The sequence below is a fragment of the Lynx canadensis genome, chromosome E2 (genome assembly GCF_007474595.2).
Source record: "Lynx canadensis isolate LIC74 chromosome E2, mLynCan4.pri.v2, whole genome shotgun sequence".
Taxonomy (NCBI): Eukaryota; Metazoa; Chordata; class Mammalia; order Carnivora; family Felidae; genus Lynx; species Lynx canadensis.
The window spans coordinates 55,686,346-55,711,863 of record NC_044317.1 but is presented as its reverse complement, the minus strand read 5'-3'; the positions used below and the strand labels follow the sequence as shown (position 1 = coordinate 55,711,863).

The 25,518-nt window shown below is 38.5% G+C and overlaps 1 protein-coding gene across 1 annotated transcript; it reads right to left on the bottom strand.

The window, feature by feature from the left end:
* Window positions 1–13,302: 13,302 nt before the first annotated feature.
* On the bottom strand, window positions 13,303–24,119 carry LOC115503243 (zinc finger protein 677-like). Its single transcript, XM_030299355.1, has 4 exons — window positions 24,047–24,119; window positions 22,346–22,407; window positions 16,290–16,443; window positions 13,303–14,761 (listed from the first exon to the last, which is right to left on the bottom strand). The coding sequence occupies exons 2-4, from the start codon at window positions 22,358–22,360 to the stop codon at window positions 13,365–13,367; spliced, it is 1,566 nt and encodes a 521-aa protein (XP_030155215.1). The 5' UTR covers window positions 22,361–22,407; window positions 24,047–24,119; the 3' UTR covers window positions 13,303–13,364.
* Window positions 24,120–25,518: the final 1,399 nt, after the last annotated feature.

The following is a 25,518-nucleotide window of genomic DNA, read 5'->3' as shown; positions in this document are numbered from 1 at the left end:
TTTTTGTCTGTCTTTAAAAAATCCAATTGTCAGGGGCGCCTGGTTGGCTCACATGGTTATAGGTTTAAGACTCTTGATTTCAGCTCAGGTCATGATCTCATGGCTCTTGAAATTGAGCCCAATGTTGGGGTCTAAACTGACAGCACAGAGCCTACTTGAGATTCTCTTTCAACCTCTCTCTCTCAAATAAATAAAACTAAAAAAAAAAAAAAAAAAAAAAAAACAACCAGTGACAATGTTTGCTTTTCAATGGGGCCTTTAGACTATGTCCTTTTACAGATATCGTTATATAGATTTACATTATCTTGCTATTGCTTTCATGTTGTCTCCTTTGCTGTATTCCCTCTCTTTCTGTTTTCTTTGAAATAAGTCAATTTTTACAGATGATTTTGTTTTAAATCCTTTTCTTTGGTTCAATGGTGTTGCCTGTAATTATTTTTTGTGTGTTTGCTTTAGGGGTTATTCAGTACAGCTGACCACAGTATACCTTCACGTGAGTTTATATTTCTTCATATAGAGCATCCGACCCTTCCTTTCCACATGGACTTCCAGTTCTCCACTCCTTCCCTGTGCTACCATTAGTATAGGTTTCTTTTACATATGTTATAAACATATATGCTAGACTGTTAGTTTCTTAAACAGTCCACTAGTTACTAATTCTAGTGCTCTTAATTCCTTTGTGTAGATCAGGAGTCTGCCACCTACAGAACATGAGCCAAAAACAGCCTAACGTCTGTTTTTTACGTGAAGTGTAACTGGAATGCAGCCACACTCATATTTAGGAACTTTGGACCCAATAAGGGCATACTGGAAGAGTAGTAACAGAAACAGTATGGCCTACAAAGAATAAAATATTTACTATATGTTCCTTACATAAAAGTTTGCCAACCTCACACATAGTCACATTATCTTGACATCTAAGTTAGTATAAAATTGGGATATGAAACATACTGAAAAGTCAATTTTGTAGTCAAATATTAGGCAATGGTGACACAATATTGGTCTCAACTGGAGGAGTAAGACTCGGAATAAATGGGAGTTAGTAGGTCTTGTACTCATGAGGAAAACATGAAATATGCAATTTTGTTAGTATTCAATTTGCAAGTACAGTATCTCATTTGATGTTAAAAATTTGTTTGATGATATTGGCATTGAAGATACAACTAAGGCGTAAAATACCCACCAAATGTTACTTGATACACGTTCTTAAGTGAAGTAGCAATAAACCCCTGGCTGGCTTCAGGGATAGACAACAGGAAAAGTATGTATCTTAATAAGTACTGGGATCAAATCCCTCAGACAGTTTGACAAATGGCATTTACTATCTTTCCATTAATTCATTACCCCACCCCACTGCTGTATTCTCTCATTAGTGGTAAAGGCTGCCATAAAGAAATAGGTCTGTGCATTCTCCAAACAGGTCATGGTTTTGGATCTATCACATACAATCTTAAGCCCTTTGGGGAGTTTTGTTATTAAATTTGTTTTGTTTTGTTTTAATTTTAGTTTTAATTTTTTTAAATTTACATCCAAATTGTTAGCATATAGTGCAACAATGATTTCAGGAATAGATTCCTTAATGCCCCTTACCCATTTAGCCCATCCCCCCTCCTACAACCCCTCCAGCAACCCTCAGTTTGATCTCCACATATGAGTCTCTTCTCTTTTGTCCCACTCCCTGTTTTTATATTATTCCTGTCTCCCTTCCCTATGTTCATCCATTTTTGTCTCTTAATGTCCTCACATGAGTGAAGTCATATGATTTTTGTCTTTCTCTGACTAATTTCACTTAGCATAATACCCTCCAGTTCCATCCACATAGTTGCAAATGGCAAGATTTCATTCTTTTTGATTGCTGAGTAATACTCCATTGTGTATATATACCACATCTTCTTTATCCATTCATCCATCGATGGACATTTGGGTTCTTTCCATACTTTGACTATTGTTGATAGTGCTGCTATAAACATGGGGGTGCATGTGTCCCTTCGAAACAGCACAACTGTATCCCGTGCATAAATGCCTCATCGTGCAATTGCTGGGTCATAGGGTAGTTCTATTTTTAGTTTTTTGAGGAACCTCCATACTATTTTCCAGAGTGGCTGCACAGCTTGCATTCCCACCAACAATGCAAAAGAGATCCTCTTTCTCTGCATCCTTGCCAATATCTGTTGTTGCCTGAGTTGTTCATGTTAGGCATTCTGACAGGTGTGAGGTGGTATCTCATTGCGGTTTTGATTTGTATTTCCCTGATGATGAGTTATGTTGAGCATTTTTTCATGTGTCGGTTGGCCATCTGGATGTTTTCCTTGGAGAAGTGTCTATTCATGTCTTTTGCCCATTTCTTCACTGGATTATTTGTTTTTTGGGTGTTGAGTTTGATAAGTTCTTTTTAGATTTTGGATACTAACCCTTTATCTGATATGTCGTTTGCAAATATCATCTCCCATTCCATCAGTTGCCTTTTAGTTTTGCTGATTGTTACCTTCTTTGTGCAGAAGGTTTTTATTTTGATGAGGTCCCAGTAGTTCATTTTTGCTTTTGTTTCCCTTGCTTCTGAAGACGTGTTGAGTAAGAAGTTGCTGTAGCCAAGATCAAAGTGGTTTTTGCCTGCTTTCTCCTCGAGGATTTTGATGGCTTCCTGTCTTACATTGAGGTCTTTCATCCATTTTGAGTTTATTTTTGTGTATGGTGTAGGAAAGTGGTCCAGGTTAATTCTTCTGCATGTTGCTGTCCAGTTTTTCCAGCACCATTTGCTGAAGAGATTGTCTTTATTCCATTGGATATTCTTTCCTGCTTTGTCAAAGATTAGTTGGCCATACGTTTGTGGGTCCATTTCTGTGTTCTCTATTCTGTTCCATTGATCTGAGTGTCTGTTTTTATGCCAGTACCATACTGTCTTGATGATTACAGCTTTGTAGTATAGTTTGAAGTCCAGGATTGTGATGCCTCCTGCTTTGGTTTTCTTTTCAAGATTGCTTTGGCTATTTGGGGTCTTTTCTGGTTCCATACAAATTTTAGGATTATTTGTTCTAGCTCTGTGAAGAATACTGGTGTTATTTTGATACAGATTGCATTGAGTATGTAGATTGCTTTGGGTAGTATCAACATTTTAACAATATTTGTTCTTCCTATCCAGGAGCATGGAATCTTTTTCCTTTTTGTGTGTGTGTGTGTGTGTGTGTGTGTGTGTCTTCTTCAATTTCTTTCATAAGCTTTCTATAGCTTTCAGAGTATAGAGTTTTCACCTCTTTGGTTACCTGTATTCCTACGTATTTTATGTTTTTTGGTGCATTTGCAAAGGGGATCAATTGTTGATTTCTCTTTCTCTTCATTGTTGGTGAATAGGAATGCAACCATTTCTGTGCATTGATTTTATATCCTGCAAGTTTCCTGAATTCATGAATAAGTTCTAGCAGTTTTTTGGTGGAATCTTTTGGGTTTTCCATATAGAGTATCATGTCATCTGTGAAGAGTGAAAGTTTGGCCTCCTCCTGGCTGATTTGGATGCCTTTTATTTCTTTGTGTTGTCTGATTGCAGAGGCTAAGACTTCCAATACTGTGTTGAATGAGAGTGGCAAGAGTGGACATCCCTGTCTTATTCCTGACCTTAGGGGGAAAGCTCTCAGTTTTTCCCCATTGATATTAGCATTGGGTCATTCATATATGGCTTTTATGATCTCGAGGTATGATCCTTCTATCCCTACTTTCTTGAGAGTTTTTATCAATAAAGGATGCTGTATTTTGTCGAATGGTTTCTCTGCATCTTTTGAGAGACTCATATGGTTCTTGTCCTTTCTTTTATTGATGTGATGAATCACGTTAATTGTTTTGCAGATATTGAACCAGCCCTCCCTCCCAGGTATAAATCCCACTTGGTTGTGGTGAATACTTTTTTAATGTATTGTTGGAGCTGGTTGGGTAATATCTTGTTGAGGATTTTTGCATCCATGTTAATCAGGGAAATTGGTCTGTAGTTCTCCTTTTTAGTGGGGTCTCTGTCTGGTTTTGGAATCAAGGTAATACTGGCCTCATAGAAAGAGTTTGGAAGTTTTCCTTCCATTTCTATTTTTGGAACAGCTTCAAGAGAATAGGTGTTAACTCTACCTTAAATGTTTGGTAGAATTCCCCTGGAAAGCCATCTGGCCCTGGACCCTTGTTTTTTACGAGATTTTCCATTACTAAATCGATTTCTTTACTGGTTATGGGTCTGTTCAAATTTCCTATTTCTTCCTGTTTCAGTTTGGTATATGTTTCTAGCAATTTGTCCGTTTCTTTCAGATTGTCTATTTTATTGGCATATAACTGCTCATAATATTCTCTTATTATTGTTTTTATTTCTGCTGTGTTGGTTGTGATCTCTTCTCTTTCATTCTGGATTTTATTTATTTGGGTCCTTTCCTTTTTCTTTGTGATCAAACTGGCTTAGGGTTTATCAATTTTGTTAATTCTTTCAAAGAACCAGCTCCTGGTTTCACTGATCTGTTCTACTGTTTTTTTGTTGTTGTTTTTTCGATAGCATTAATTTCTGCTCTGCTCTTTATTATTTCCTGTCGTCTGCTGGTTTTGGGTTTTATTTGCTGTTTTTTTCCAACTCTTTAAGGCATAAGGCTAGATTGTGTATTTGAGATCTTTCTTCCTTCTTTAGGAGGGCCTGGATTGCTATATAGTTTCCTCTTATGACTGCTTTTGCTGTATCCCAGAGGTTTGGGGTTGTGGTGTTATCATTTTCATTGGCTTCTATATACTTTTTAATTTCCTCCTTAGCTTCTTGGTTGGCCCATTCATTCTTCAGTAGGATGTTCTTTTGTCTCCAAGTATTTGTTACCTTTCCAAATTTTTTCTTGTGCTTGATTTTGAGTTTCATCATGTTGTGGTCTGAAAATATGCACAGTATGATATCGATCTTTTTGTACTTGCTGAAGGCTGATTTGTGTCCCATTATGTGGTCTATTCTGGAGAACGTTCCATGTGCACTGGAGAAGAATGTATGTTCTGCTGCTTTAGGATGAAATGTTCTGAATATAACTGTTAAGTCCATCTGGTCCAGTGTGTCATTCATAGCCATTGTTTCCTTGTTGATTTTACGATTAGATCATCTGTCCATTGCTGTGAGTGGGGTGTTGAAGTCTCCTACTATTATGGTATTACTGTCAATGAGTTTCTTTATGTTTGTGTTAACATTGTGTTATGTTCTTTATGTATGTTATGTTTATGTTTGTGATTAATTGATTTACATATTTGGGTGCGCTCACATTTGGTGCATAAATGTTTACAATTGTTAGGTCTTCTTGGTGGATAGACCCCTTAATTATGATATAATGCCCTTCTTCATCTCTTTTTTATTTTTTATTTTTAAAAAAATTTTTTTTCAATGTTTATTTATTTTTGGGACAGAGAGGAGACAGAGCATGAACGGGCGAGGGCAGAGAGAGAGGGAGACACAGAATCGGAAACAGGCTCCAGGCTCGAGCCATCAGCCCAGAGCCTGACACGGGGCTCGAACTCACGGACCGCGAGATCGTGACCTGGCTGAAGTCGGACGCTTAACCGACTGCGCCACCCAGGCGCCCCCCCTTCTTCATCTCTTGATACAGTCTCCATTTTAAAGTCTAGATTGTTTGATATAAGAATGGCTCTACTCCGCTTTTCTTGTGTTGACTATTAGCATGATAGACGGTTCTCCATCCCCTTACTTTTCAATCTGAAGGTGTCTTTAGATCTAAAGTGGGTCTCTTGTAAACAGCATATAGATTGGATCTTGTTTTCTTATCCATTCTGTTACCCTATGTCTTTTGATTGGAACATTGAAGTCCATTGATGTTTAGAGTGAGTACTGAAAGATATGAATTTATTGCCACTATGTTGCTTGTAGAGTTGGAGTTTCTGGTGGTGTTCTCTGGTCCTTTCTAGTCTTTGTATGTATGTTATGTATGTATGTATGTATGTATGTATGTATGTATCATCTTTTCTCCCCTTAAAATTCTTGCAGGGCTGGTTTAGTGTCACTAACTCCTTTCATTTTTGTTTGTCTGGGAAACTTATCTCTCCTGTCATTTTGAATGACAGCCTTTGCTGGGTAGAGAGTTCTTGGCTGCATATTTTTCTGAATCAGCACATTGTATATATTCTATCCCACTCCTTTCTGGCCTGCCACGTTTCTATGATAGGTCTTCTGCAAACCTGATCTGTCTTCCCTTGTAGGTTTAAGGGCTTTTTCCCTTGCTGTTTTCATGATTCTCCCTTGCCTGAGTATCTTTTGAATTGGACTATGATATGCCCTGTTGATGGTTGGTTGTTGTTCAATAATGGGAGTCTTCTGTGCTTCCTGGATTTTGATGTCTGTGTCTTTCCTCAGGTTAAGAAAGTTTTCTGCTATGATTTGCTCACATAACTCTTCTACCCCAATTTCCTCTCTCTTCTCTTCTGGGACCCCTATGATTCTGATGTTGTTCCTTTTAATGAGTCACTGATTTCTCTAATTCTTAAATCCTGCTCTTTTTCCTTAATCTCTTTTTTTTTCTGCTTCATTATTCTCCATCAGTTTTGTCCTCTATATCATTGATTCTCTGTTCTGCCTCATCCATCCTTGCCGCCACGGCATCCATTCGAGATTGCAGCTCGGTTATAGCATTTATTATTTCATCCTGACTAGCTTTTACTTCTTTTATCTCCACTGAAAGGGATTCTAGTCTATTTTTGACTCCAACTAGTATTCTTATTATCGTGATTCTAAATTCTGGTTCAGACATCTTTATTGCGTCTGTGTTGGTTAAGTCCCTGGCTGGCGTTTCTTCCTGCTCTTTCTTTTGGGGTGAATTTCCTTCATTTCCACATTTTGAAGGGAGAAAAGGAATTAATGAGGTAGAAAAAATTAAAATTAAAAAAAATAAATTTTCAAATATTAAAATTTAAAAATTAAAAACAAACACACAGAAAAAAAATCAAATAAATGATGCTACATCCTAGCTGTGTTTTGGTCTGGGTGTTGAAAGTGGCTTGATAGATTAGAGTAAAAAGGGGAAAAAGAGAAACAAAAAAAAAAGAAATCGTTTGAAAATTTGAAAAAAATGAATACACCGAAGTAGACTAAATGAAATGATGGAAGTCAAATAGAACTTTTAAAAATTTACAGAAAAGTAAAAAACATAGAAAAAATTAAGGAAAAATATTTTTAATAAAAATGCAAAATAAAAATGAATTTTTTCTCTTTCTGTATTCAAGAAAAAGAAAAGAAACGAAAAAGAGAAAAAAAAAGAGAGAAAATTAATAGTTGGACCAGCTACAGACTGGAATATGACTGAAATTACTTTGTTTTCCCCTAGAAGTCAAACTATGAAGCGCTTTATAGTCCATAAACTAAGCAGGTGGTGAGACTTGTGTTCTTGAAGTGAGGTTGGCCCAGTTTGGCGGGGCTTAGAGTAACAGCTACCTTCTCCTCTAGATGGCGCTGCTAGCCTACTGAGGTGGATGGTTGTGGTGCTTGTAGGTGCATATGCTCATGCGCAGGAGCGGTGAAAATGGCATCACACAGCTATCCAGTCTCTAGTATCGGAACTCTGTTCTCCCCAGTCAGCAATCACGCACCTGTCCTTTGTCTTTGGCTTCTGTCCACTGCCTGCTTCCACACTGTCCATGACCAAGCCCCAGGCAGCACCTCCCTCCTGAGTTTTGTCTCAGATGTGGCTGCCTTCCCCAGCCTCCCACTTCTGAGGGACTGTGGCTTTGACCTGTTCCGCCCCTTTGTGGAGGGTCTCACTGAGCAATGGCCAGGTGCTGGCCACACCCAGAAACATTCACAGGACCATGCTGCTGCCGATGCCAAGAGACTGCAGCCAGGTGCCAGCCCGCCCCAGAAAAAGGTCGCGAGACTGTAGCAGCAGCATTTCAGGGATAATGGAAAATCACAGCACACATCTGGCACCAGGCTTCACCCTTAATGACCTTGCCCAGCATCAGTGAATGCGGCCATTGTCTGGGGTCTGGTGGGCCCAGGTGGCCTCACAGCCTCTACCAAATGTCCTCCCATCAGTGGAACCACTTCTCTTCATGTGGCCCGAACTCCTCCCAGACCCCACTCTGCTCCTGGAGATTCACCCTTCCCACCAGGGCACCACTAGGTATCGTGCTGCGGAGTTGCAGACTCTGCGCTCTGCCTGTTTACAGTCTTAATGGAATTTAAACCCTCTCCCTTCTCCTTTCTCCCTTTTTACTTCAGTTCCTGTGGCTGTTTCCAATTGTCCACTTTCTCTCACTCTGCTTTTGGGGAGTGGTGCTTTTCCAGTATTCTCCCCTCCTGTCTCCATCCTCTCCACATGCAAAAGCGGCCCCCTGCCCTCCGCAGCTTCTCTCTCCCCAAGTTCACCTCTCCACACTGCATACCTGCTGAATTCTGAGGTTCAGGTTGTACACTGTTGTGTTAATCGTCAGATCAGTTTTCTAGGTGTGCAGGATGGTTTAGTGTTGGTCTGGCTGTATTTCATGGAAGTGAGACACACAAAAAACTTCCATGCTGTTCTGCCATCTTGGCTCCTCCCCCTCAGCCTTTTGGTAGCAGCTACAAAATGTTAAATTCAAGATTCCCTCTCAAATGCTCCATTCTACTCTCAATACAAATATTAATCTCATTGGTCAGGTAGGACAGTTCTTATTTGTGACAGTCCTCCTGGAAATCAGTGGCTGAAACAACTAGGTGGTTTATCATTCTCACGTAACAGGAAGCCCAGAGATGCAGGTTGGGATGGGACGGGTCTCCTGGGCAGTTCTCTGCCTGTTCCACCTCCCTTAGCACTCAGCACTCTCTCTCCCTACAGCAGGATGGCCGCTGTATGACCAAGAAGGATGAATGGTGAGGGGCAAAGGCCTTTTTTTTTATTAGGTTTTGTCTCATTTACATGGAAATAATCCCAGGAGGTTTTTCCCAATTAGCTACACATTTTAATAATGTAATTTTGATAAGGATATTAGAGGGGCAGTGAGGTGGTTCAGTCAATCGTCAGACTCTTGATTTTGATTCAGGGCAACATCCCAGGGTTGTGGGATTGAGACCTGTGTCAGCTCTGCAGTGAGCATGGAGCCTGCTTAAGATCCCTCTGCCCCAGTCCCCCACTTGCATGTACTCTCTCTCAAATAAATTAATTAAATAATTAATTAAAGATACTGGGGACTTTTCAAACTACATAGTCACACCTAAATAACAGAAGGTAAAAGCAAAAGATGGTAAACATTTCACAGACCAAATTTAAATATACCTGTTATTAATATTAAATAACAAGGTAGTCAAGGATAACTGTGGGATGAGAGAGATTTTATCAGCAGACTTTGTTCTTTATCCGGAGAGTATAATATTGCATGCAACCCATGACCAGTATGATATTGTGTTCCAAATAAGTCAAAAGTTATTAGTCCTCAGTGTTTTCTTATAGATTTCCTTTGAATTTAAGTTGATTTTATTTACCTGAATGTAAAACTAATTTGCCAAGTTTCATTACAGATATTCTGATTCTAGTACCTTTTTAAAAAGTTGTTTAGGGGCGCCTGGGTGGCGCAGTCGGTTAAGCGTCCGACTTCAGCCAGGTCACGATCTCGCGGTCCGGGAGTTCGAGCCCCGCGTCAGGCTCTGGGCTGATGGCTCAGAGCCTGGAGCCTGTTTCCGATTCTGTGTCTCCCTCTCTCTCTGCCCCTCCCCCGTTCATGCTCTGTCTCTCTCTGTCCCAAAAATAAATAAACGTTGAAAAAAAAATTAAAAAAAAAAAGTTGTTTAAAGTTTGTTCATTTTTCCATGCTCAGTGTGGAGTAAGACCTGGGACTCCATCCCACAAACCATGAGATCATGTCCTGAGACAAAAATCAGGAGTTGGATGCTTAGCCAACTGAGCCACCCAGGCACTCCCTGTCTAGTATCTCGGTAGAAAAATGGAAGGACTGATTTTGAGATTCCATTCATTCCATTCTCCCTTAAAGTGAGAGATCTATAAAAGGCTTGTAGTTGGGAAATATTCTCTCACTTCTGAGTCTGTATTAATATTAGACTGTAACTTAATAGAAAAAGAATCATGACATCACAAGCCTAAAAATATCTTTGGTAATTTGTCTAAACAGTATTTCACAACCATTTTCCACAATCATATTGTGCAGTAGACGGTATGTGTGCATCAGGAAAAAGAAGTTGGTAGTTAGCATGAGGAAGATTGTGGTCTTTCCCAACCAAGACAGTCAGAAGTAAACATTCAGTTTTATACTGAAGAGTCTGACTCTACTCTTGATGCCCGACTAATGGTACCTGTGAAGCGTCATTACCTCTTACTATTCTGCTCATCTGGGCAGGGCAAGCTAATAATAAAGCCCGAGAGGCCCATCCCTTGGCAGTAGTTCTAAGTTCACAGTGTCAATGAGTACCATCACCCTGGCCCCACACAGTATGCATCATAACAAAGTAGCCACCATTCCCTGCTTTCACTAGCCATTTTCAGAACTTGAAAAGTCTACCCTCCTCTCCCGAGAAAGCATCATTATGTAATAAATATTCTGTGAACACTTAATTGTAGGGAGTCATCAATTCTTTACATCCAAACATCCTGTTCCAGTGGAGTAAGCACAAGTGCAAATGAGCAAAAAATGTTTCAGAGGGTAAATATGTGAGATTTCTAGTTATCAAAAGATTCCCATTGTGTATGTTCATTCTTGAGAGTAAATTCGTGAAGATTTACCTTTTCAAATTATGTCCCTGAGTACTCCAGCACAAAATATAGATTGTGCCTTTATCCTTACTTCTTACAGTATCTTCTTACTTCTTCTGACTTCCTACAGTATCTTTACCCTTACTTCTTAATTTTTCTATTTCCCAATACTTTTCATATGCCTGCTACTTTTCTACTTTCATTTAATGTTAATGGTACAACACATGGGCCTCATTTCAGCACAAAAGCGTGCAGAAATATAATCATATGGAGTATATTCATGAATAGGAGGCAGACTTTAGAGGGTGAGAGTTTGAGATTGCATTGCTATGGTATTTTCACTACAGCCACAAAAATAATATGAGATATACTATGGAGTATGTAACTCAAATTCAACTTATGAATATGTATTTCCAAAACTGTAGGTTTGAATCTAACATGAAAAAAAAATTGTTGTGGATGACATTCAACCTAGAGAGCACAAGGATGTATTATTAGTGTTCATTATGAAATGCCCCAGTGAAGTGTGATGCACCTGGGCTAATAAAAGGCACATGATTTACTTACGGTTACACAAAAGCTCATACTCATATTTTAGTTACTTAGATATGAGAAATAGAATATCCTAAATCAAATGGTATCAAAATGCAATTTCAGTGGCCAAATTTGAGACCTTCACAAGCATACTACTTTTGCGTTTATCTTTCTTTCTTTCTTTCTTTCTTTTTTTTTTAGAGAGAGCATGAGTAGGCAAGAGGGGCTGAGAGAGAGAATCTTAAGCAGGATCTACACTCAGCAGAGAGTCCAATGTAGAGGTTGATCCCAAAACCTTGAGCTGAAATTGAGTCAGACACAACATACTGAGCCACCTATGCATGCCTACTTTGGTTCTTTTGATTAAAATGTTCTCTACAACTTTCTCTTCAGTTTCCAAAAATAAGAGTAATTTTTATTCATCCATGAAATACAACTATTACCTTTCAAAAGAGGGAGAGACCATCATTCCCCCTCCATTTTCTCTATCCAAATGCCATCCCTAGTAACCTATCATTGCCACATGAAACTGTAATTCTTTCAATTTCCCAACCTACTGTTTCATGATGATCTGACAGAGTAATCCTTTCCTATAATAATCAACAAAGGCTCTCAATCATATCAACAAATCTAGAGAAATACTCGTGACCATAGAAAACATGGAAAATTAGATAATAGTTTTAGATCTATTCCCTGCCACTTCCCATTGTCTCAGATTTATACTATAATGTATCTTAAAATTAGCATCCTATTTTTCCAGGGCATATAGCTATGACTAAGCCCCACCTAATGAAATAGGTTCCTTTAACCTTACCGATGCTTTCTCTGAGACCACCATGGTTGACAAGTGAAATGTATTTAGTAAGAGTATAACATCAGTGGATTCCAAACTTGAGGTTATGAGTCATCAATAATAACGTAGCCTCAAGAAACCTCAAATAATTGAGTAAAAAACAGCTATAGGGATGTCTTTCTGGCTCAGTCGGAACAACATGGGACTTCATCTTGGGGTTGTGAGTTTGAGCTCCATGTTGGGTGTAGACAGGAAAATAAAATCTTAAAAAAATTTAAACAGAAGATGATTAGGTCTTTCTATAGATATACTTATTCCATTGAAACACATTAAATAATTTTAATTTTCTGTGGAATTTAACACCTAAGATTGGCTAATCCTCCAAATAGACCTAGTTCCCCCTAGTGTGAATTTTTGTATTGTAGTCCACTGAGAATTGGCTAAACAATCATCACCTTCATTACACATGTAATGTTTCTGTCCAGTATAAATTCTGTGTTTCCTGAGGTAAACGTCTTGACACATTTGTATGATTTTCATGTGAATTCTTTCAAGACCACACTTTTTTAATTACTGGAAGTCTGTACCTCTTAATCCCATTTGCCTATTTTAACCGCCTCCCCAAAGTTGTACACTTTTAAAAGTCTGGTCACACGCATTACATTTGTAAGGTTTCTCTCCAGAAAGAATTATGTTCCACAAGGTATAAGCTTTGGATAAGCCTTGCCATACATTCCATTTGTGTGCTTTCAGAGATTTATATTCTGATATCAGGTGAGATGTGAGCCCTGGTTACAAGCATTGCCACATACATTAGTTTCATATGGTTCCTCTCCAGGATGGAATCTCTGATGTTGAGAAAGTCTTGATCACTTGCTTATTTTATTTGCAAGGTTTCTTTCCACTTTGAGTTCTTTCATGACACCCAAAGCTTAAACTTTGAATAAAAGCACCACCACACATGATATAGTTTATACTCTTTCTTTTCACATGTATTTTCTGATGCCTTGTAAAAGCTTTGCCACACTCATTACATTCATAAGGTTTCTCTCCAGTATGGATTTTCTTTTTTTTTTTTTTTTTTTTTAATTTTTTTTTCAACATTTATTTATTTTTGGGACAGAGAGAGGCAGAGCATGAACGGGGGAGGGGCAGAGAGAGAGGGAGACACAGAATCGGAAACAGGCTCCAGGCTCTGAGCCATCAGCCCAGAGCCCGACGCGGGGCTCGAACTCACGGACCGCGAGATCGTGACCTGGCTGAAGTCGGACGCTTAACCGACTGCGCCACCCAGGCGCCCCTCCAGTATGGATTTTCTTATGCTGAGCAAGATGCTCATACAGGCTTTGCCACACTCGTTACATTTGTTTCTCTCCACTATGAGTCCTCTCATGACCCCAAAGGTCTGAACGTTTACTAAAAGTCTTATCACATTTATTACATTTATAAGGTTTTTCTCCTGTATGAATTCTCTGATGTCTCATAAGGCTTGTACTTCCGGTAAAAGCCTTGTCACACACATTACATTTGTATGGTTTCTCCCCAGTGTGTATTTTCTGATGCCTAGTAAGATTTGCAAATTGGGTAAATGCTTTGCCACACTCCTTACATTTGTAAGGTTTCTCTCCAGTATGGATTTTTTTATGTTGAGTAAGATGTGAACGCTCAGCAAAGGCTTTGCCACACTCACTACATTTGTAAGGTTTCTCCCCAGTATGAGTTCTCTCATGACCCCAAAGGTGTGAATGTTTGATAAAAGCCTTATCACATTTATTACATTTATAAGGTTTTTCTCCTGTATGAATTCTCTGATGTGCCATAAGGCTTGAACTTCGAGTAAAAGCTTTGTCACACACATTACATTTGTGTGGTTTCTCTCCAGTGTGTGTTTTCTGATGCCTAGCAAGGTTTCCAAATTGGGTAAATGCTTTGCCACACTCGTTACATTTGTGAGGTTTCTCTCCAGTATGGATTTTTCTATGATGAATAAGATTTGAACGGTCCGTAAAAGCTTTGCCACAGTCATTACATTTGTAAGGTCTCTGTCCAGAATGAATTCTCTCATGACTCATGAGGTTTGCACTTTTGCTAAAAGCCTTCCCACAGTCATTACATTTGTAAGAAATTCCTCTAGTGTATGCTCTCCTGTATTGTGCAGGTAACAAAGGATACTTAAAAACCTTCCTGTATTTGTTCCAAATGTTTTTGGTACTGGGAGGAATTCTTTGAAGTGGTGAGACTGAGGAACCACTGTTGACAGACTTCTCAGTCGGATTACAGTCACACATTTTCTCCTCATTGTGAAATCTCTGCAGTTCAGCCCGATGTGCCTGCAAACTTAATCCAATTCTATTTTCCGTGCAGTTTATGTACTGGTTTCCAGCACCACTTCTGTTATTGTCCATTTTTAGCAAATTCCTCATAAATGGCTCATCATCCATGAAATACTGGTACGTATTATTTCTGACAGAAACAGTCTGCTTTTCAGGAAGAGTAACTGAGGTCTGATTAAGTTGCTGGTCTTTTCTATAAGTGAGATTTTTGTTATGGGACAAAGGCACTTCTTTGTAATTTCTTGCATCATATCCCCACTGACTCTCAAACTCATGCATATTTTCACAGGATTCCTGGAGATCAAAATCCTTGATTCCATAACTTTCATTTCTCTCCAATATCACTAAGTGGTAAAATTCGCCTTTATTAATGTCCTCTGTTGGTGATAATTCCTTGATTGCAAATCCATCAGAAGGGATTCCTATCAAATAGAGATGGAAGATAAATCTTTTATACTAAATTACATAATTACACACCAAAATAATACTTTATACTGAACACAGGAAGTTTCTCAAGTATGGTATTCAAACAATATTGTAATACACAATGTTTGTAAGTTTTCTTTTTATAAATGTTTCCATATCAATAATTTCTCTAATTTTAAGGTAATTTTTCCAAACACACATTATACACTATACATATTTTTTGCCCATGTAACTGGATAATGAAATGAAACTTCATAATTAGCTCATCCATACACTGGCTATTACATAAGTGTGCATGAAATCATACAGATGTCTATCTTCCTTAATTCTTAATCTTTATAAAAATGTGTTTACCTGAACACGGTATTTCATAATTCAGTGATTTTCAACATATCTTTCATTTTTCCTACTGTGTGTTCCTTATGGAATGTAAATTCTGTCTTTAGTTCTCAAGGAAGAATTGTTTAGAATTCCAGAGAATATTATTTTCTGTAAATGTGGTTACTTATTAACTTAACCTGCTAGATCAATTTTTAGATTGTAATATACGGATTTGTTAAAAGACCTTGTTTCCTTCATCATATCCTCATACATTATTAAACACACATTATTATTAAACACCAAATCAAGCTGCTCTCCTGAGCAATCTGTACTGTTTATGAATAGGGGTCTTTCTACAGTGTGGGGAGGGGCAGGGCATGTGGACACTGAGGTGCTTTGGTGCTCAAAATTAATATACCAGGAGATACCAGTATAGTTTGTTTAGCTCAATGAAAAATCTGAGGAAAGGCCAGGACCTGGATTCAGAAAAGCAAGAGTGAAACACAAGGAGTAACGGGCAATGTGGGAATGCTGCTTGTGCTTGCACATCTAAGGGAATATGATTGTGCTGTAAGTTAAACGCCTGACCTTGGAAAAGGTCAAAACAAGTTAACTGACTGCCTGAATGCTTAAGGATTATTTTAGGTATGCAGAATACTGGTTCTCTTCCAAGAACTACTGAACCAAAAGCACAAGTGCAAAACCACAGAATCAGTTATTTATGAAAATTCACCATAAGCTTTCCTTCTTTTCCCCAACTTTAAATAACCTTATTGTCTCTGAGCCTTATCTTTAAAGATGTCAGTGAAATTTGACTTTGCTAAGAATTTAAGGGTTTTAAATCCTATTCTCCCAACTCCCAGATTTTTTTATTTAAATTCTACTTAGTTAATATATAGTGTAATATTGGTTTCAGGAGCAGAATTTAGTAATTCGTCACTTACATATAACACCCAGTGCTCCTCATCACCAGTTCCCTACCTTAAGCTTTTCTGACTACTAATGTTCTGCAAATACCTAAACAAGCAGGAATGCAGAATTTCTGAAGAAAAGGGAAGTTAGAGTCCATTTGCCACATTATGATGCCTTTCCATTCTCAATCAAAACAGCTGCAATCATTCTCTTAAGAATAGGGATTTGAAACTCTTATGATCACGTCAGGGGCTCTCAATAGAAAATGCAAAGACATAAAAAGTTAATTACCAACTTCTGGAGAGAAATTATCTTCACCCAGGGAGACCAGGTTCCTGTAGTTCTCCAACATCACCTCCCTGTACAAGGCCCTCTGAGCAGGGTCCAGGCACTCCCACTCCTCCTGAGAGAATTCTATGGCCACATCCCTGAATGTCAACCGCCCCTGAAAGGAAAACACATTTCACCAAGTGGACAGGGAAAGTGTTCTTATTTGACACAAAACAAGAGAAGCACAGATGTGTAAAGACTGACTTGGCTGGAGTGAGTGCTCTTTGATCCATGCAATATAATTTTGAGCAAGTTACACTTAACATAAAATTAGCATTTAAAAGTACCATTCGGGGGCATTTAGTGCACTCACAAACATCACCTCTGTCTAGATCCAAAACATTTTTATCAGCCCCAAATCCTTTACCCATTAAGCAGGTGCTTCCTATTCCCCAGTCCATGGCAACCACTAATGAATGGTTTGTCTCTATGGATTTACCGATTTTGGATCTTTTCATGTAAATGGAATGGCATCAAAAATGTGACCTTTTGCATCTGCCTTCTTTCACTTAGAATAATGTTTGAGGTTCATCCATGATATAGTATGTATCAGTGGTACATTTCCTTTCTTCTGGATACAGAGTATTCCACTGCAGGACTAGACCATATTCACTCAACTACTGATGGGCATTTGGTTGTTATCACCTTTGGCTAATATTAGTAACTTGCCATGAGCTTTGTAGTACAAGTAAGTGTTTGCATACCTGTTTTCAATTCTTTTGGTTATTTCCTAGGAGTGGAATTACTGGGTCACATGGTTAATTTTTTAAGAATCTGCCACAGTCTTTTCCACAACACCTACACCCTTTTCACAGTAATGTGTCATGAGTCTACATTCTCCACATCTTTACCAACATTTTGTTGTTGTTGTTCTTTTACAATAGTCATCCTAGTGGGTGTGAAATGGTCTCACTGTGGTTTTGATTTTGCATTTTATTAATGACTACTTTCATCAAACATCTCTTCATGTGCTTGTTTCATTTGTGTATCTTGTATGGAGAAATGTCTATTAAAATGCTTCGACCACTTATAAGTTGGGTTTTTGTGTTTTGGTTGTTGATTTCTATAAGTTCTTCATACATTCTAAGTTCTAGACCCTTAGTAGATATGTGATTAGCAAATTATTTCTTCCCATTTCCTCACCTATGTGATAATGTCCTTCAGTGCACAGACATGATTAATTCTGATGATGACCAATTTATCTACTTTGTCTTTTTCTCTTTTGCTTTGGGATCATGTATAAAAATCCACTGCCAACGCTCAGGTCATGAAAATTTACCCCTATGTTTTCACCTAAGACTTTTATACTTGTAGCTCTTACACACAGTCTTTTGATTAACTCTGAATTGATTTCTTCACATAAGGCAGTTTCAATTTCATTCTCACACGGATATCTAGTTGTGCCAGCACCATTTAAGAGACTGTCCTTGTCCACTGTTTTTGGCACTACTGTAAAAAAGGAATGGGTTACAGATGTATGGGTTTATTTTGTGGAAGTTCAGTTCTATCACTGTGATCTGTATTTCTAGCCTCTGCTGGAATTACTTTTGATTACTCAACGTTTGTAGTTAAGGTTTGATGTCAAGAATTCTAGGTCCTCCAATATTTTCTTTCTCACATTTATTTTGGTTATTTGGCATCCTTACCAATTCAGTATTAGTTTTAGAATCAGGAATCCCATTTAGGCCAAAAAGGCTGTTGGGATTTTGCTGAGGACTGCATTACTCTTTGTATTACTCTGGAGAGGACTCCCATTTTACAGTCTTCCAATCCACAAACACAGGATATCTTGACATTTATTTAGGTTTTCTTTAATATTCCCCAGCAACTTTGTAGTTTTCAGTGTGTATAAATCTTCCATTTACTTTCTTAAATTTATTCCCATTTGTTTCCTTGCTCATGTAAATGGAACTGTTTACTTAATTTCCAGTTGTTGATTGCTACTGTACAGAAATGCAACTGAATTTTGAGTGTTGATATTGTATTCTGTATTTCAATGAATTTATTATCACCGGTAGTTTGAGGATTCTTTATTTCTAAATATGAAATCATGTCTTCTACAAATATAGTGTGATTTCTTTTCCAATTTTGACACATTTATTTTTCCTCTGTATTTTCTCTGATTAGAAGTTCCAGTACAGTGTTGATATGCGGTGGCAAAATGGGCACACTTGTTTTGTTCTTGGTATTAGGGGGAAGTTTTCAGTTGTTCACCAGTATGATGTTAGCTAGGGAATTTTAATAATACCCTTTTTTAGATTGAGGAAGTTCCCTTCTACTTCTAATTTTTGAGTTTTTGTTGGATGCAGTATTCTGTATATGTCTGCTGAATCTAGCTGGTTTACACACAGTCCTCTATCATTGATGTCTGGTTGTTCTATCCATTATTAACAGGGAGCACTGAGGTCTCCAGCTAGTATACTAGAACTATGTCCTCCATTTTGCTTCAAAAAACTGGGGGCTTTGTTGTTATGTACATATTGTTTATAGTTGTTTTATCTTCTTGATGGATTGGCTCTTTTTTCAATACATAATGTTCTTCAATATCTTTGGTAACAGTTTTACAACTTAAAAGCTATTTCGTCTGATATTTGTATAGGTACCCAACTAAGTTTCATTACTATCTGCATGGAAAATCTTTTTCCACCTTCACTTTGAACCTATTTGTGTATCTCAATTGAGGCTTGGGGCACCTGGGTTGCTCAGTCAGTTAAACACATGATCTGGATTTTGGTCAGGTCATGATCTCACAGTTCATGAGTTCAAGCCCCGCATTGGACTCTGGCTGACAGTGGGAAGCCTGCTTGAGATTCTGTCTCCCTCCCTCTCCCCCACTCAAGCTCTCTAAATAAAGAGTTTTAAAAAACAGAGTGAGCCTTTTATAGACATAGAGTGGAATCATTTTTAAAAACTAATTCCTTGGGGCGCCTGGGTAACTCAGTCGGTTAAACATCTAACTTCGGTTCAGATCATGATCTCAGTTTGTGAGTTTGAGCCCTGCATCAGGTTCTGTGCTGACAGCTCAGAACCTGGAGCCTGCTTCGGATTTTGTGTCTCCCTCTCTCTCTGCCCCTCCCCCATTCATGCTATGTCTGTGTCTCAAAAATAAACAAACATTTTAAAACATTAAAAAAAATAATTCCTTTATCTTTTATTGAAGAGTTTAATCTGTATACATTTCAAGTTACTACTGATAAGAATTACTAACATCTGTTGTTTGTATATCTAATATTTTCTTTCATAATTCCTCCTCTTGTAGGTGTCTATGTGGGTGCATACTATTTTGATTGCCTTTATGTTCATTTTTCTATTTTCAAGTTATTTGCAGCGTGGTTATCCTGGGGATTACAGTTTACATGTTAAACTAATAATATTTGAATTTCAGTTGATACTAATTTAGCTTTAATAGCATACAAACAACTGTTGTTATACAGTCACCCTTCATGTTCTTACTGTCAAAAATTATTTGTAAGAGATGTGAACAGATGTTTTATACACTCAAGAACAGATTTTTATTATTGTTTTACACATTTGTCTTTTAAGACACATAGGAAAAACTGAGATAGAAAACAAAAATATAATAATACTGGCTTTTATATTTACTTATGTAGCTACCTTTACTAGGTTTCATCCATTTCAGCCTGAGGAACTCCATTTGGTATTTCATGTAGGCTAAGTCTGTAAGTGTGAACTCCCTCAGCTTTTGTTCCTCTAGGAGTCTCTTAATATCACTATCAATTTTGAAGTATAGTTAGCCTCGTAAGGAATTCCTGACAGGTTTTTTTTTTTTTCAATCTTTCAAACTTTTAATACCACAGGAGACTGCTTCTTGGCCTCCACAGTTTCTGAAGAGAAATAGGCTGTTAAACTTATTGAGAAGCCCAGTACATGAGAAGTTGTTTCTGTCTTGCTATGTTCCGCATTCACTCCTTTGTCTTATAAAAGTTGACTGATTATGTGCTTGCCAGGGATCTCCATGCATCTGTCATAGCTGAAGTTCATTGAGTTTTTGGATGTGTAGGTTGTTTTTGATAAATTTGGCAAGTTTTCAACTCATTTCTTCAAATATTCTTTCTGTCCTTTCTTCTTTCTGTCCTTTCTTCTTTATCCTTTTCTTCTGGGATTCCTATTACGTGTATATCAGTATTCTTAATAGTGGTTTCTTAGTCTCTGTTCATTTTTCTTCTTTTTTTCCCCCTTTTATTCTGCTTTTGTCCCCTTTCTTCTGTTCACACTTGATAATTTCAGTTAACCTATGTTTAGGTTCACGGATTCTTTATTCTTATTGTCTATCTGTTGATGAACTCTCTAGTGGATTCTCAATTTTGGTGTTTATACTTTTTTAACTCCAGAATTTCTATTCCATCCCTTTACTATAATTTCTATCTCTTTATTGACATTTTCTATTTGTTGAAACACTGTTCTACTTCTTCTATGTTTTCATTTACCTGAAGATGTTCAAGACAGTTGGTTTAAAATCTTTATTTACTAAGTGGAATGTCTGTGGCTCCTCAGAAAGACCATCATTAATCTGGTTAATCATGGTAAACATGTACAATCTTAAGATATCCTTAGATATCTGTAGTGAAGTCAGCCTGGTAGAAGCAGCCACCATGGCATTCTTTGAAACAGTAAGAAATTGTAAAGGACTCATGTATCTTCATTTAGAGAATGTTCCAATGAGGATCTAAAAAAGCAGTTATCTCTATGTTTCCTAACATGAAAACAACTTCAAGACATATGGTATGTAAATATTTCAATCTGTAGAATAAAATATGATGATTAAACATTTACTGGAGAATATATTCTAAAATCTCATTACAACATATAAATGCATTTTTAGAAGATTTGCACTAAAGAGGACATCAGTTCCCAATGAAGACAATCCGTGATGATGGAAGATATGACAGGCAAGGGGATATTTACTTCTTAGTTTCTAAACTGCATCACTCTGTGGAACTGAACCACAAAAATACATACTAGAAGGATTTAATACAAAAAAATAAAAAATAAAAATAATATTTAACAATTAGTAAAATGAAAATTTAGCACCAGCCTCCCTGATGACAGAAGGTTCTGCAGCTATGTCTGGCTAAATTAAACATTTCTATCTAAAAAATGTGCAGTGTAACATTTCCTAAATGAACACCATGGTCTGTATGAGATGGATGTGCTATAAATAATATGTGGCGCCTGGGTGGCTCAGTTGGTTGAGCAGCTGACTTGGGCTCAGGTCATGATCTCACAGTTCATGAGTTCAAGCCCAACATCAGGGTTGCTGCTGTCAGCACAGAGCCCACTTCAGATCCCCCGTCCTCCTCTCTCTCTCTCTGCTCACCCCTGCTCTCTCGCCCTCAAAAATAAACATTAGAAAAATAAAAAATAAAAAAATACTAATTTAAAGAACACTTACTGTTACACAAGTAGGTTGATTTTACACTTGAAAACCAATTATGTTAATAAAATAAAACACTCTCTGTATTCCTTATTCCTACATTGAACTTCCCACTCTATTCCAAAGAATTAATACTTTGGAGTCAGAAGCACAAGGACTCCCTTCTTTAATGTCAAAAGGCATTTGTAAAATAAGACAAAGCAAATCTACCCTGTCAGTCTTACTTTCCAGGGTTTCTCAGGTACTTGTGCACATTAATACATTACTAACATATGTAATCTCTTTAATCCTGGTTTATATGAGCTGAAAACGATCCAGAAGGGGTCTCTGAAGAATCCTTACTGCCCAACTCCAAGGACACCACAAAGCCTACTCCCATTTTCCAGTCCTTGCCTATGTAGAAAATCCTTCACAGGATTACCACCTAAAATGAGCCTTTTCATTAAGTTCTATGTCACTGGGTCACAGTGAGATGGAATCTGCATGGAGATGACAGGAGAGTGGGAGAAGGCCCTGGGTGTGAGTAAACATTGTAGGCAGGATACCTTGGAGACAAAGAAGTTTAACAAGTCCAAAATGTGACATTTTAGGAAGAACAATCAATGAAAAATATGACTTTTACCTGGAAAAGAGCCATTCCTCCTTTTTTCCCTCTTCTGGTCTTCTTTCTCAGGTAAGGTTATACTGTGTGACAAAAAGTTATGTTGCTTAATGTTTAGAATCATCATAACCCCTTCTTCTGCCATAATATACATATAGGGAGAACCTCACTATGGGAGAAAGATCGTCCTTTGCTGCCAACTGCAACAGGAGGGATACTGGGATAATAAACTCCTATATGGAGTTCTCCAAGTGCATTTTCACCCATTTCTTCAGAAAGCCCTCCCCTCCTGCTGAAACCTACATACTCTACTGCAACTGAATTGTCCTCTGTCTACCTGACACTGAGCCAAAGGGAGGTGCCTCATTCAAGTTCTTGGCTCCTCCTTAGGCAACCAACATGCAATGAATGGTTGATGCAGGACACAGAATCCTGTCCATTCCATCAATTTAGAACAATTCTTAAAGGCCACCCCAGGTCCAGAGCTCCCTGGTAGCCATACGGAGAGTTTAGATCTTTGTCCTGCTGGTGATGGCAAGCTGTAAGAAGGTTTAATGTCAAAAGATGAGATGATCAAATTTTTAAGATTTAGCTAGGATACACAGAAAGAGGGTGAAGCTGACAGAGGCGTGCCTCTGTCTCTAAGACTATGCTCCTGCCTCTTTCTTAGTGGTTTTCATTATTTTTGGAAGTGGGTCACATTGTAAAGTCTAATGATAACTGCACACCCTCTCCCAGAAAACTGCCAAAGACAAACACACACCCAATCATTTCAGGGATCATTTCAGGGATCTTATTAGCTCATGTTCAGAATTCTTGGTCTATCGACTCATGTTAAAGGTGGGTGCCCTGGGGATCACAGGAAGAGTTACTTTACCAAGTTATCCTTAAGTCTGAGTGGAGTGAGCAGAACTGGGTATAAGTAAATTCTGAAATAGTGGCCTTGACATGTTTAAGTGGAAAGGGCTTGTCCTAATTCCAGATCATAACCTTTCATATTCCTGAAACAAGAGAAGCTTCTCTTTCATGGGTGTAATCAAACCCAAGCATTTAATTCCTTTTCTCAGAACAACTATATTAAATTACAAATAGCAACTAGTCCTGGAAAACATGAAAAAGGGTCACCTGTGGAGATGAGGTCTGAGCAGTCTCTGCATCATGAACGGATGGGCTCTGCTGGAACAAAGTTCCACATCAATCCAGCCCATCCATCAACATCTGTACTGAAAAGACAAAGGGGACTTGAGGAGAACATCTACTTAGTTGGAGACTTCAGCTCAGAACTAGGTAATGTAAAAGATAACAAGAGAAGAAGAGAACTGTTGAGTATTAAATTAACTGACTAAACTAGATTTTGAATGTTAAAAGATCATCAACATGCTTAACGCCTGTGTAATGAAATACTATAAAGTTATTTACCAGACATCAAAGAATAGTTCCAACATACGATAGACGGCCAAAGGCAGTGGGCCTGGGGCCCGTACTTGCCTCTGAGCGATTTTAACCGGAAAGGAACGCAGACACTCGGTACCCGAACCAAGCGACAGGGCTCGGAAAGTCTTATAGACACAACGCGAGAAGCAAAAGGGACGAACTTCCGGCGAGAGGGACGAGTGGGTTCCAGGATTTTACCTTACCAGGTGACCCCGAAACCTGGGTGTGGAGGAGGGATTTGATGAGCGCGACCGCTGGTAAGAACCAGAAAAACGGAGACTCACTCACCCGAGCGTGCCCGTTGCTCCGCGCGATCCGCTTCCGGGTCTCTAGAAAAGCGCGCGTGCGCGTGCGTCGTGGGGCGGGGCGGAGGCGGGTCGAGGACGCGACGGTTGGGAGCCGGGGCTTGAGTCACTGGATCCTGGCTTGCGCACCGTCCCTTTCCCTGCATCTGCCAGTCTGTTTGTCCTTTCTCCCCGGCGGTTTCGAGCTCTGCTTTTGGATTCCTTCCAATCCCGCTGGTGTCGTTTGGAGCCAGGCTGGGTACAACGTTAGGGAAGGGTGGGCCGCTTCTGTTGGGAGCAGTGGTATTTGACAGGTTGAGCACGGTGCCCAGGGAAACATTTGTAGCGACAAGTGGAGACGTGCGGCCAGCGAGGGAGGCGTAGCAGCACGGGGACCTGGGGCCGGAGGTCCTCGTGGGTCGACTGAGACCTGGACATGACAGCTCCTTGTTTAATGAGGCAAAAAGCCGGGGTGGTCAGTGTCGGTGATGGACGCTAGAATGCGAAATGCAAAACTCTTCTGTGGCGAATGTGCAATTTGGTACTAACCCCCCATCAGAGCTTTTCACTGAATTGTCACTTCTCCCCATTCGCTGGACTGCGTTCCCTGGCGTTCCCCTCCAGGCCCTGGGCTGTGGGGGCGGAGGGCTGGCACGTTGCTTTAAAGGAACAAACATTTCTGCCTCTATGAGTGTTCATCAATTTTTCTCTCTTTAAATTTGATATTCGAATCCACACCTCTCGAGATGAACTATAAATCCAAACGCCTTTGAGACCTACCAGATGGTACCTGCATTTTGCTTAAGTCCTTAATTGCCAAATATCATTGCAATTTCAATTTTTAAAAATCTTTGTTCTCAGTTATTTTGGAAGACTACTTTATACTTGAAAATTAGATTTTTAAAAACAGTTTGTTGAGAGAGAGAGAAGCAAGTCTTATGAGGAATTTAACCATGTTTTAATTATTTTTTACCCTATAGACTCCTCCTTTGTTTGAGCTTTATTTTTCTGTAGGATGTAAAGAAAAGACCATTTATGGACATTTTGATAGGAATTCCCATTTCCCAAATACCAAGCATTAATGATGTCATCCCCACTTTAGTTTTTACTGGTTATTAACTTTTCTTGTGCACTTTGACATACTTCTGAATTTTTAACTTCACTGATACAATACCCTGCTCATAAATAAACATCTCAGGAGGATAACCATACGCATTTTGTTGTGTTTTTTTTTTTTTGTCTTGTTTTGTTTAGAGTTTTTGTGGCTATTCTTATTTGTTCATTATTCTGTAAGGTTTTTGCAATAACACTGCTGGTTTGAAAAACTAACTGATGGTATCTATATCAGGATCCAATTAAATTTATAAATTGGCTTAAGGAGAATTGACCTTTTTATAATGAGTTTTTCTACCCAAGAACATTATATAAATTTACATTCATTTACTTCTACTTTCATATATTTCAGGAATGTTTTAT